Genomic DNA, 13676 nt, shown 5'->3' on the forward strand with positions numbered 1-13676 from the left:
TGGAATCACAGCAGCAAGATTTGTTACCTGTTGCCACAAGAAAAGGTCAACCAGTGACCTCTTGACTTAGATTTCAGGGTAGGTGATGCCAATGCATGGTTAGTGTTGTGTCACTGCATGGTTAGAGTGGTGTCACTGCATGTTTATGGTGATGTTACTGCATGGTTAGAGTGGTATCACTACCTGGTTAGAGTGGTGTCACTGCATGGTTATGGTGAGAGTGGTGTCACTGCATGGTTAGAGTGGTGTCACTGCATGGTTAGAGTGGTGTCGCTGCATGGTTAGAGTGGTGTCGCTGCATGGTTAGAGTGGTATCACTACCTGGTTAGAGTGGTGTCACTGCATGGTTATGGTGATGTCACTGCATGGTTAGAGTGGTGTCACTGCATGGTTATGGTGATGTCACTGCATGGTTAGAGTGGTGTCACTGCATGGTTATGGTGATGTCACTGCATGGTTAGAGTGGTGTCACTGCATGGTTAGAGTGGTATCACTACCTGGTTAGAGTGGTGTCACTGCATGGTTATGGTGATGTCACTGCATGGTTAGAGTGGTGTCGCTGCATGGTTAGAGTGGTGTCGCTGCATGGTTAGAGTGGTGTCGCTGCATGGTTAGAGTGGTGTCACTGCATGGTTAGAGTGGTGTCACTGCATGGTTAGAGTGGTATCACTGCATGGTTAGAGTGGTGTCGCTGCATGGTTAGAGTGGTGTCGCTGCATGGTTAGAGTGGTGTCACTGCATGGTTAGAGTGGTGTCGCTGCATGGTTAGAGTGGTGTCACTGCATGGTTAGAGTGGTGTCACTGCATGGTTAGAGTGGTATCACTGCATGGTTAGAGTGGTGTCACTACATGGTTAGAGTGGTGTCACTGCATGGTTACGGTGATGTCACTGCATGGTTAGAGTGGTGTCGCTGCATGGTTACAGTGATGTCACTGCATGGTTACAGTGATGTCACTGCATGGTTTCCGTGGTGTCACTGCATGGTTACGGTGATGTCACTGCATGGTTATGCTGATTTGCCGTTTTTCCCCATTTTTTTCACCTTTATTTAATCTTTATTTAACTAGGCAAGTCAGTTAAGAACACATTCTTATTTTCAATGACGGCCTAGGAACGGTGGGTTAACTGCCTCGTTCAGGGGCAGAAAGACAGATTTTTACCTTGTCAGCTCGGGGGATCCAATCTTGCAACCTTACAGTTAACTAGTCCAACTCAATAACAACCTGCCTCTCTCTCGTTGCACTCCACAAGAAGACTGCCTGTTACGCAAATGCAGTAAGCCAATGTAAGTTGCTAGCTAGCATTAAACTTATCTTATAAAAAACAATCAATCATAATCACTAGTTAACTACACATGGTTGATGATATTACTAGATATTATCTAGCGTGTCCTGTGTTGCATATAATCTGACTGAGCATATAAGTATCTAAGGATCTGACTGAGCGGTGGTAGGCAGAAGCAGGCGCATAAACATTCATTCAAACAGCACTTTCGTGCGTTTTGCCAGCAGCTCTTCGTTGTGCATCAAGCATTGCACTGTTTATGACTTCGAGCCCAGGGAGGAGCGAGGAGAGGGACGGAAGCTATACTGTTACACTGGCAATACTAAAGTGCCTTTAAGAACATCCAATAGTCAAAGGTTAATGAAATACAAATGGTATAGAGGGAAATAGTCCTACAATAACTACAAGCTAAAACTTCTTACCTGGGAATATTGAAGACTCATGTTAAAAGGAACCACCAGCTTTCATATGTTCTCATGTTCTGAGCAAGGAACTGAAACGTTAGCTTTCTTACATAGCACATATTGCACTTTTACTTTCTTCTCCAACACTTTGTTTTTGCATTATTTAAACCAAATTGAACATGTTTCATTATCCACTTGAGGCTACATTTATTTTATTGATGTATTGTATTAAGTTAAAAAAAGTGTTAATTCAGTATTGTTGTAATTGTCATTATTACAAATATATTTGAATTTTTTGTATGTATGTGTGTGTGTGTTGTAGTGTGTGTGGGGGGGGGTAGCAGGCATGGGGTCCTTCAGGCCCAGGTTTACAGCATGACTGGGGGGGGGGTAGAGGAGCCATTAAATAGCATTACATCTGCCACTGTAATGACAACACCATGAATCATGGAATCATAAGCAGAGGATGTCATTCTTCAGCATTGTTATTGCTCATTCAACGGATCAAGCGGGTTAAGAGTAGCCTCCTCATACCCCCACCCAGGCCTGGTCCGCTCTTCTATATCTCATCTCATCACTGTGACCGTACTGGGTTAGTGTGCATGTGTACGGTGTGTTAGTGTGTGTTCAAGGGCCTGGCACAGTGCTGAGGCTCAGATCTTAAGCCCAGAGCAGGGAGGGACCTGATGTTCATCTCCACGGAAACAAACCACTCTGGAAACTTTCCCACATGACCACACACACACACACACACAAAAATACCCTCTGCTCTGCAACAGATCTCCTCTCAGATGTTAAATCACCAATCCTGCGCTGCTATGACCAAAAGGGAATCTAACCAAGGTCATCTGCAAACCTCAAGACCATGTAAGCCCACTAAGCTAAAGCCTAGGCATGCAACAGCACTACTTAGCTTTGGAAATGCAACAAATCAACATTGTTGTTGGCAAGACAACAACACTATTGGCAAGACAACAATGACTTATTGGCAACCCTAAGCAGAAACAGCCTGGCCTGCAACACCAAATCTTAACAAATCTCCATCCATATTTTGAATGTCTATTTCTGAAACAATGCTGTCTTACATGTTTAACTGTAGATATGTAGCTCACTCAGTGCCAGAGGAAAACAGGACATTATTTGGCAGAGGTGTAAATAGTGCTTGATGTTAGCTAGTGGTTTGTGATGATAGCAGGGGTGCATGGAGGCAAATAGCCTGTTCTTCTGCTGTGGGATATGTTGAAGAAGGAACACTAGTATAAATATAGGCATTAGTGTCCCAGTTAAGATTTTACTCATGAAACTCTAATTAAACAAAAGCTTTGCTAAATCAATACAGTTGAACATGAACAGTATGTTGATGTCTGACTCCTCTAGTGAGTTCAGTGATCGCTGCATCTTGTACTCACTAACTGGATTAGAGAGTCACTGGTCTAATCCGCTGTCTTCTGAGAATCATGAAAAACAAGGGTCTCTCTCAGAATCAGAATTCTGTGCAGTAATATTTTATTTCAACTATACATGCCGTGTTAAAAAAAATTCAACAAGAAGTCCTGAAACAAAAGACGATCATTTTGTACACATTCACAGTTCCAACTTTACAACATATCTACAAACACTCTGAACAAACATCAGGAGGGCTTACTGTCCAATCAGAACAGTATTAGAAAGGTAATGTCAACGAGGCTGGTTCATCTGCACACACAGAGCATAGATAGACAGGAGGGTAGGAAGGCTTTAGACTGACACTGCAACACAAAGACCCAGGTCAATATGGCAATGCACAAGACAGCTGAGCACAGCCTGTCTGGACGCATGGAACAGGTGTGTGTGTGTGTGTGTGTGTGTGTGTGTGAGCCCAAACGCTGGTTAGCAGAGGACGACTGATAGACAACAGACTTTAATTAATACCATTATCTTTTTGAAACACAATGTGGCTTCGGGTTCCAAACAGGCAGACAAATTAATTCCCCAAATAAAGTAAATGTACCCAAATCATGAACCTCATTGTCAATGTGAGATCTGACCCACATCCTGTTGTTATACATGTCCCGGTCACATGACCACTGCTCACTCTAATGGAACAGTTCATTAAGCCATTAGATACACATCTTTGATCTATAATAATTACCCGGAGTGTTTACCTTAATACTGGGTTGGATGGTTTATTGAGTACTGTATTGACTGTTTCCTGTATATTGGCTGTATAGTGCCATGTTGAGCTGAGTGTTTACCTTAATACTGGGTTGGATGGTTTATTGAGTACTGTATTGACTGTTTCCTGTATATTGGCTGTATAGTGCCATGTTGAGCTGAGTGTTTTGAAGCAAAGCGTTTAGAGAAAAGACAAGAGTCAGTCTACATCCCCATGCCATAATAGTACATTCACTGCATGGAACCTCAGCTTGGTCTATCAGCAGCCTTCTTCTTCATGAGGTCATATACGGATACTGTAATCCCAGCATGCTTTGCTTCAGCCTGCATTTTGTAATGGAATGTTGGTGACTAAACCGACTCTTAGTTCTAGAATCAAAATAACTGCAGTTTGGTAGATAAATACAAATTGAAATGCAGAACACAAATTTCACTCTGAATTAAAATAATCAGAGTTGCTTAGGTTATATTGTAACAATAATGACATTCAGGACCAAATCACTTTTTTCCCTCAATATTTCTGTATATCGATCATTCGTTGAATAAGGCACACGATGCACAGATTGGGGTTAACTGGCCTAAAAATATGTATACTCATATATTTATAATATGTACAGTATCTTGTCATTACCAGCATGACTCGGTAGGACACATTGGTAGATGTTGGTGTGATTGTACACTTGTCACTCACTGGGAAACTGCAAACACAACACTGCCTCTGGAACCAAAATGGCAACCAGAGAACCGAAGATCTAAGATCAGTTACCCTGGAAATGGTTAAGATTAGGTTTGAGAGAGGGTAAGCTGATCCTGCATCTGTACCTTGGGGCAACTACCACACAGAGAGCAGTGTGTGAACTCCCAACGGAGCACAGAGACTAACACTAGTGATGGACATGCAGTTGGCAGGTGAGACAGACAGACATGTTACAGGATGCCATTTCAACCTGACAGAACTAAACCCATTGGTGTTGCTTAAAATGTTTACGTCTTTCATTTCTGAATAAAATAAAGAAAACCAAAACAACACCAGCCTGTTGAAGTGGGTTGGATGAAATGTTTCTAAATACCACTCTGCTACATTGAAAGACTGGAGGAAAGGTCTCTGCATCGCCCGTTTGTATCTGTGTGTCTGTGTGAGACAGGAGAAGAGTGGTATGTGTTGATAGAGGACTCTGATGTCACTGGAGCCTGTTATAACAGTGCATTGAATTGCATGGTCTGTACGCACACACACACACACACACACACACACGTCAGGAGACAACGGCAGCTGTAGGGTACAGACACATAAGAGGACTAAATACACTCAACATACATTACTCATCATAAACCAATAGCAGCAAACGTGTTTAGTAGATATCCCAGTGAGTTACAGAGGGTCCCTGTTAGGGTACGTAGGCAGCCAGGCCTTTCACCTCCCCAAGCAAAGTGTGTGTGTGTGTGTGTGTGTGTTTTTTGCTGTACATTGGGTTTTACCCTCCAGCTGACACACAGTGGTGTTCTCTCTGTTGCCTTCCTTCCTCCTCAGTCTTTATAGTTGTGTTAAATACCTCTAAAGGGACACTAAAGGGACACTATGTTTAGTGTGTCTCCTCACTGCTCTCCCCCATCAGTCAGACAGATAAGATACAAACAGTTCTATTGTATTCCTCCTCCTTGTTCAGTTCAGTCCAGTTCACATTCATGGGAAGACAGAGGGTGTCCCCCAAATGGCACCCTTAGTCCCTATATAGTGCACTAGGTACAACCAGGCCTATGTGCCGTGGTCAGAAGTAGTTGACAACAAAGGGGAATAAGGTGCCATTTGTGACACAAACAGACAGTGCTTAGTGACAGTGAGACATCAGACCCATTCTTCAAGTAGTTCTCGGAGTTAGACCTCGTACCGTCCACCTTCGGGATCATAGGGCCAGGCTACACACTGGGGGCCACGCTAGTCCCCTACAGGACCCCTACACCCATCTACCCCCACCCTGCCTTATGTCCTGGGGCTGGGCTGGGGTTAGTGAGTCAGGGCCAGGGGTCAGGGTTAGAGGAGACTGACCAGTGTGTTGTGAGATGGAGAGAAACATGGAGCCACAAGACAAGACACAGACCTCCACGTCACATCTGGTGTGATTTTCTCTTTTTAGAGTGAAGGAATGAATCATTCCACGGGGAACACACCCCGACACACACATGGTCCTACTCTCTCCCTAAGCCTTCTCACAACCAGTCTGGCTCTAGAGCACACTCAGTAGTGCCCCTGCCCCGTCCCAGTTAGTACACTTGGTAGTACACTCCATAGTGTCTATAGTGTCCTAGTAGCTGTACTTGTTGACCACCCTCATCTGAGGAGTCTGTGGGGTGAAGGCGTTGGGTTTAGGGGGGACGTCAGGCTTTAGGGACGGGGTTCGTTTAAGCCCCTGGCGGGGGAGCGAGCCGTGCCCACTGTAGCTGCTCTGGCGGGACAGGGAGGGGGGGTGGGGGTGTTGATGGGGGGAGTGAAGCCCCCTCTGGGAGTCCAGTCTGGAGGGAGGGGTGGGGGGCATGTACCCCCCTCTGTTCATACTGTGTTGGTGGGACAACGACACCCCCATACTGACCCCGTTGGGAGAGGTGGCGGTGAGGGAGTGTCTGTGAGAAGAGATCCTGTGATGCGAGCCGTACCTCCTCTCCAGGGTGCCGCTCATGCTTCCTCCCATACCCAGGCTGCCTGTGGGGGAGCTAGGGGTGGAGGGCAGTGGGACATCAACCCTCTTGGTGGGGCTGTGCCTGGGCAGGGAGGAGGAGGAGGAGGGGGAGTAAAGAGAGGCCTCTCGGCTGGGGACCTTGGGGGAACCTCAGTGATGTCCCCTAGAGGCTCCAGCATCAGGTGTTGTCTGCTGGGTCGGGGTGCTGAGCCGGCCCCCTCTTGGAGGATAACCTTGGAGCTAGCGTTAGCCGTGTTAGCATCGTTCAGGTGCTTCAGCAGGTCGTTCAGTGTGTTCCTGGCATCCAGCGACCTCTTCTGCTCCTTCCTGCTTCCTTTAGAATGAGGGGGCGTGGCCTGCAGGTGTTCCATGTTCTCTGGCTTCCTGTCCAGGGTGCGCGGCGGCGTGACGTCGTCGGTCGGGTTTCCATGGTAACCACTGCGGTATTCGTGCGTGGCGTTGGGAAGAACGACGGCGCTGGGGATGTGGGAGTGTCCCAGTGCAGGGTGGGGGTGGGGCTGGGGGTGAGGAGGGGGGGAACTGGGGTGGAACTGGGGACTCTTGGCAATGGAGGAGGAGGTAGAGTTGGAGTTCTTCCTGGATCCGTTGATCTTCCCGTGGTGATTGGCTCGCTCCCATTGGTTCCTGATTGGCTGCAGGCCTTTCTGCTGCAGCACAGGGGTAGACTCGGGGGTGGGCAGGGCGGCCAGCTCCGGGGGCTGACAGCCGTCCCGGAGGATCATGGTCTTGGTGTCTCCGTTAGGCGTCAGGTCCTTACCACTGCTCAGTAAGTTGGTGTACAGCTTGGGACAGTCCAGACTTGGCTGGTACTCCTGGAGACAAGACAGGACAGAAGAGAGGGCTTTGTTCATTTGGTTCCTCCAGCCAACACATACTGTACATACATACATACAGTACATACATACAGTACATACATATATACAGTACATACATACAGTACAGTACATACATACATACAGTACATACATACAGTACATACATACATACAGTACATACATACAGTACATACATACATACATACATACATACATACATACATACATACATACAGTACATACAGTACATACATACATACATACATACATACATACATACATACATACATACATACATACATACATACATACATACATACAGTACATACATACATACAGTACATACATACAGTGCCTTCAGAAAGTATCCAGACCCCTTGACTTTTTCAACATTTTGTTACATTACAGCCTTATTATAAAATGGATTAAATAAAAATAAATCCTCAGCAATCTACACACAATACCCCCAAAAATGTCTGCAGCATTGACGGTCCCCAAGAACACAGAGGCCTCCATCATTCTTAAATGGAAGAAGTTTGGAACCACCAAGACTCTTCCTAAAGCTGGCCTGCCGGCCAAACTGAGCAATCGGGGGAGAAGGGCCTTGGTCAAGGAGGTAACCAAGAACCCAAATGGTCACTCTGACAGAGCTCTAGAGTTCCTCTGTGGAGATGGGAGAACCTTCCAGAAGGACAGCCATCTCTGTAGCACTCCACCAATCAGGCCTTTATGGTAGAGTTGCCAGATGGAAGCCACTGCTCAGTAAAAGGCACATGACAGCCCACTTGGAGTTTCCGAAGGCACTGTAAATGTGAATTACAGGGGCTCAGCTCCCCTGAATGAAACAAAAGTCCAACTTTGGGGGGGGATCTAAATAATGCTAATTTAACCATTCTCCTATTTGTTTAAAAGCAGTGGTAAATATGAAAATAAATGTTTACAAATTAATCGAACACCCCCACCTTTCTGTCATGGTTTAAACCATTTATTTCTATGAGGCTGCACAAACCGTCTCCCTGTCCACAGCACTGTCCACTCACTAGTGCTGAATTTCAGCCTCAGCTGAGCTCCTTTAAACACAGATTTTTCTTTGCACTTGCTCACTTTCGCCATTTGTTTGCCAAGTCCCCTTGATAAAAATAGCCTTTAATTCCAATGCATTAGATTTATCCGTTCATTCATAATTGTTTGCTTTTGTCAGTCAGCTGTTTAGAGCGCTCATTGCTTTGTTTCTCAGGCGGGTATCGCTGTTCTCTGTGCTGTCCGCGACCAGAAGTAGACCATTTATTTAGCTTTATTATTTTCAATCAATATCAGTTTTCTTGCCTGGATCAGCTGATGATTGTCTCCAATATCACTAGACAATCAGCCTACAGCTAAATAGCAATGTGCAACCATTCCATCCAACATTAATGACAGTACGCCTATAGTAGACTCTTCAGAAGACTTCGATTTGGCAATGGCATAGGCCTGCATTATTTTGGATAATGACATTTTACATAGGCATGGTTACACTTAGTGCTTTTTCCGAGATCTCCAAGATCCAGGAATAGTACAGGGTTTAAGTTCAATGTTCTAATTCAATCATTAAATGCTTAATAATTACAAATTACACTATCATTAATGTCATAAATGTAGGGAAAGAAAGGTTGTGGTTTATGTCACATGATCTGTGAAGAATCTAAGAATTCAACTTGTGCATTATATTGAATGTAGGCTACCTGTTCTGTTTATGTTCATGTGTGTAAAATTGCTTCAGTTGAGAGCGTAGGCTACTGGCAGTGTAGGCCTAGTGGAGGGTAAAGGCAACAAAATGCAGTTGACCCTCCTTTTCTGAAAAATGCATTGAAAGTATAGGGAGCGGAACTTTTACCCACCATTTATTTACTACTACATCACTGGCTACCCCACAGTGGAGATGTCAATACCCATAAAACCTAGCGGTCAAACATGGAAATGGTTCCAATCGTTTTTTCATCATTAATTTCTCTCATAGGAAATTTTAGAAACACTTAAAATTAGGGCTGTGTTTCGTGGAGGCTTACCCAGGCATGATGTTTTAATAACCATGTAAATCTCTCTCGGACAAGGTGACTTTTATCAATATAGTCAGCTCTATTTACTTTTCGGTTTGAAAATGCTAATTAGCAACAACGTAGACATCATGCAAGACTACAAATCCCTGCAAGCTTCTGCACGTCGTCTCTAGCTGACACCTTTGCTAACAGGTATTGTGTCAAGTTAAATCTTGCACAAGACAGTTTACAGAATTGCTACATTTAGCTAACAGATAGTTAATCCAGAGATTCTTACCTTTGCCTCTATTTGGCAGGCTTGTCCAGATCAATCATGGTATTTGTAGTTCTTTATGATAGCCACATAAGCGTTTAATTTTTAGGGGATAAACACAGGCGACTATATTGATAAAAATCACCTTGTCCTAGAGATTTACACGGTTATTAAAACGTCATGCCAAAGTAAACCTACACGAAACACAGCCCTTATTTGAAGTGTTTCTAAAATCCTCTATGGGAAAAATGTATGGTGGAAAAACGATTGGAGGGTATTATGACTCATACTGTGGTACTCTATAGGCCTACACATTGTAGCCTAGTCTAGTAAATTGACCATGTGTGTTAGGGCAACCACCCATTTCCCCAGGACAGTTTCAGACCCATTTCAGTTGTCCCGACTTTTCAAGGAACAAAACATTTCAATTTGTCAGCAAGAAGCAGCAATTAATTTGGCCCCAATCAATGGTATTCGCCGAATGTCAGTAGGCACACTTTTTGGTGTTTTGTAAACAGATCTACATCCAGTCATCAGAGTACATGCAGATGTCTATTTCCAGTGATCAGAGTACATGCAGATGTCTATTTCCAGTCATCAGAGTACATGCAGATGTCTATTTCCAGTCATCAGAGTACATGCAGATGTCTATTTCCAGTCATCAGAGTACATGCAGATGTCTATTTCCAGTCATCAGAGTACATGCAGATGTCTATTTCCAGTCATCAGAGTACATGCAGATGTCTATTTCCAGTCATCAGAGTACATGCAGATGTCTATTTCCAGTCATCAGAGTACATGCAGATGTCTATTTCCAGTCATCAGAGTACATGCAGATGTCTATTTCCAGTCATCAGAGAACATGCAGATGTCTATTTCCAGTCATCAGAGTACATGCAGATGTCTATTTCCAGTCATCAGAGAGCAGATGTCTACAGTCATCAGAGTACAGCAGATGTCTATTTCCAGTCATCAGAGTACATGCAGATGTCTATTTCCAGTCATCAGAGAACATGCAGATGTCTATTTCCAGTCATCAGAGTACATGCAGATGTCTATTTCCAGTCATCAGAGTACATGCAGATGTCTATTTCCAGTCATCAGAGTACATGCAGATGTCTATTTCAGTCATGCAGAGTACATGCAGATGTCTATTTCCAGTCATCAGAGTACATGCAGATGTCTATTTCAGTCATCAGAGAACATGCAGATGTCTATTTCCAGTCATCAGAGTACATGCAGATGTCTATTTCCAGTCATCAGAGTACATGCAGATGTCTATTTCCAGTCATCAGAGTACATGCAGATGTCTATTTCCAGTCATCAGAGTACATGCAGATGTCTATTTCCAGTCATCAGAGTACATGCAGATGTCTATTTCCAGTCATCAGAGTACATGCAGATGTCTATTTCCAGTCATCAGAGAACATGCAGATGTCTATTTCCAGTCATCAGAGAACATGCAGATGTCTATTTCCAGTCATCAGAGTACATGCAGATGTCTATTTCCAGTCATCAGAGTACATGCAGATGTCTATTTCCAGTCATCAGAGTACATGCAGATGTCTATTTCCAGTCATCAGAGAACATGCAGATGTCTATTTCCAGTCATCAGAGTACATGCAGATGTCTATTTCCAGTCATCAGAGTACATGCAGATGTCTATTTCCAGTCATCAGAGTACATGCAGATGTCTATTTCCAGTCATCAGAGTACATGCAGATGTCTATTTCCAGTCATCAGAGTACATGCAGATGTCTATTTCCAGTCATCAGAGTCAACATGCAGATGTCTATTTCCAGTCATCAGAGTACATGCAGATGTCTATTTCCAGTCATCAGAGTACATGCAGATGTCTATTTCCAGTCATCAGAGTACATGCAGATGTCTATTTCCAGTCATCAGAGAACATGCAGATGTCTATTTCCAGTCATCAGAGTACATGCAGATGTCTATTTCCAGTCATCAGAGTACATGCATTGCACTGTTTGGATTATTTTGGACTGGACGAACATGCACAGGTAGCCCACATTTGGAAGTGATTTGTTTGACAATCAGATGACAGCATCATGACTGGTTGTGTTCATGCCACATTAAAAGGTAATACATTTTTACCGTTAAATTACTTCTTTATTATTATTATTAGCCCCCCACCCCCCAAAATAAATTGTGGACGCCGCACCCTGAATGTCACGGTATAATTCGCACTCTGGTTCTATCTATCTACATAAGATGCAACGACAATGTCAGTCTGTAAAACTTGGTTACTGAATAATGTGTTGACTCATAAATTGCACTCTGTATTCAGGGCTCCAGGTTACCTTGACAGGACTGTCGAAGAGCCCGTTGAGCTTAGCGAAGGATCCGGTGGAGTCGCTGCAGGAGGGGGCTGACTCTGCATCTTTGTGGGCGTGCCGGGGCTTGTGGCGGAGGAAGGAGTCTCTGTAGCAGAACACCACCAGGCCGGCCACTAGCGCCCCCAGGAGGAAGGCAGCCAATACACAGCTGATCAGGATATTCATGTGGACCATCTGATTGGCTTCTCCCGCCTGGATCTCCCACACACCTGAAGTCACACACCCCATTGGTTAACGAACACCCCGACACACACAATCACAGCCAATCACAGCTTTACACTACACCTCTATATCAGGTGTGTTTGTGGACACTCAGTCATGCATGGTTTCTCTGCTTTTCCCCTTAAAGGTATTCTGTCCGCTATCCAACAGGGACTTTATCGTTGCCAAAACCATTCAGATTGGCTTCCACTCTCGTCGTTCTTAATTGTAAATACATGGTGAAAATGGTTAGGATCCCACAACCACTCCGGTGATGTAAGCCAATCTAGAAGAAGTAGTTTTATGTTAGTTTGAAGAGGAAGAATTGAAGTGTTGCTTTTTCCCTACCAAGTGTCAAACATTTGTCCAGATAGAAATAGGGTTAGTGTATTCCTAACCAGGGTTAGTGTATTCCTAACCAGGACAGAGAAAGACTTGTTCTCACAAAATCAGAAATACAATGAACCATTGACTCCCCAGCGTTGTCAAAGGGAAGAGGATTGTAGTTTGTTCTCTACATGGTGAGGCTGTTCTGTTTCTAGACTGCAGCTTGGTTAGTAACCACAGACATGGACGAGTTAAACATTCACAGAGCAGGAGAGAGACAGAGAGAGGTCCTGGAGCCGGAGGGGTTAATGGACAGGCCTGGGACGTGCTCTAACGCTCCTAGGGTTAAAAAACCAAACTCCCAGGGTTAACCCTTTACACCCGGGAACAGGGTTAACCCTTCAACTGTAACAGCCAGGGTTATAGGGTCTACTGGCAGAGAGAGAAACGAGGGCAAAATAAAGAGTCTGAAGAAAGAATATAGAAGTGCAGATGGTTTGAAGATTTGAAAGAATTGTTTAAAAAAGGGAGAAAATACATTTTCACCATGTAGAAAATCATTATAATCATGACAATAAATCAATGAATAAATCAAAATACATGAAGTTGGATGAAATATAAATCATAACAAAATCTGAAAAATGCTATATCATTTGATGGTAATCCCAAATACCTGCCCCTGAGTGTGTGTGTGTGTGTGTGTGTGTGTGTGTGTGTGTGTGTGTGTGTGTGTGTGTGTGTGTGTAGGTGTGTGTGTGTGTGTAGGTGTGTGTGTGAAGGTGTGAAGGTGTGTGTGTGTATGCGTGTGTGCGTGTGTGGGTGTGGTGTGTGTGTGCGTGCATGTGGTGTGTGTGTACAGTACCAGTCAAAAATGTACACACCTACTAATTCAAGGGTTTTTCTTGTAGAATAATAGTGAAGACATCAAAACTATGAAATATCACATGTGAAATCATGTAGTAACCAAAAAAGTATTAAACAAATCAAAATATATGTTATATTTGAGATTCTTCAAAGTAGCCAACCTTTGCCTTAATGAGAGCTTTGCACACCCTTGGCATTCTCTCAACCAGCTTTATGAGGTAGTCACCTGCAATGCATTTCAATTAACAGGTGTGCCTTGTTAAAAGTTCATTTTTGGAAATTCT

The 13676-nt window shown here is 43.9% G+C and overlaps 1 protein-coding gene across 1 annotated transcript in view; it reads right to left on the bottom strand.

The window, feature by feature from the left end:
* Positions 1-3172: 3172 nt before the first annotated feature.
* Positions 3173-13676, bottom strand: part of sema6d (semaphorin 6D) — a 43478-nt gene continuing 32974 nt past the window's right edge. Inside the window, 3 exon segments of the mRNA XM_065012143.1 lie at positions 3173-6658; positions 6661-7351; positions 11965-12209. Of these exon segments, the coding sequence (XP_064868215.1) occupies positions 6147-6658; positions 6661-7351; positions 11965-12209 (1448 nt within the window). The 3' untranslated portion in view covers positions 3173-6146.

The sequence above is a fragment of the Oncorhynchus nerka genome, linkage group LG27, assembly GCF_034236695.1.
Source record: "Oncorhynchus nerka isolate Pitt River linkage group LG27, Oner_Uvic_2.0, whole genome shotgun sequence".
In the NCBI taxonomy this organism is placed as follows: Eukaryota; Metazoa; Chordata; class Actinopteri; order Salmoniformes; family Salmonidae; genus Oncorhynchus; species Oncorhynchus nerka.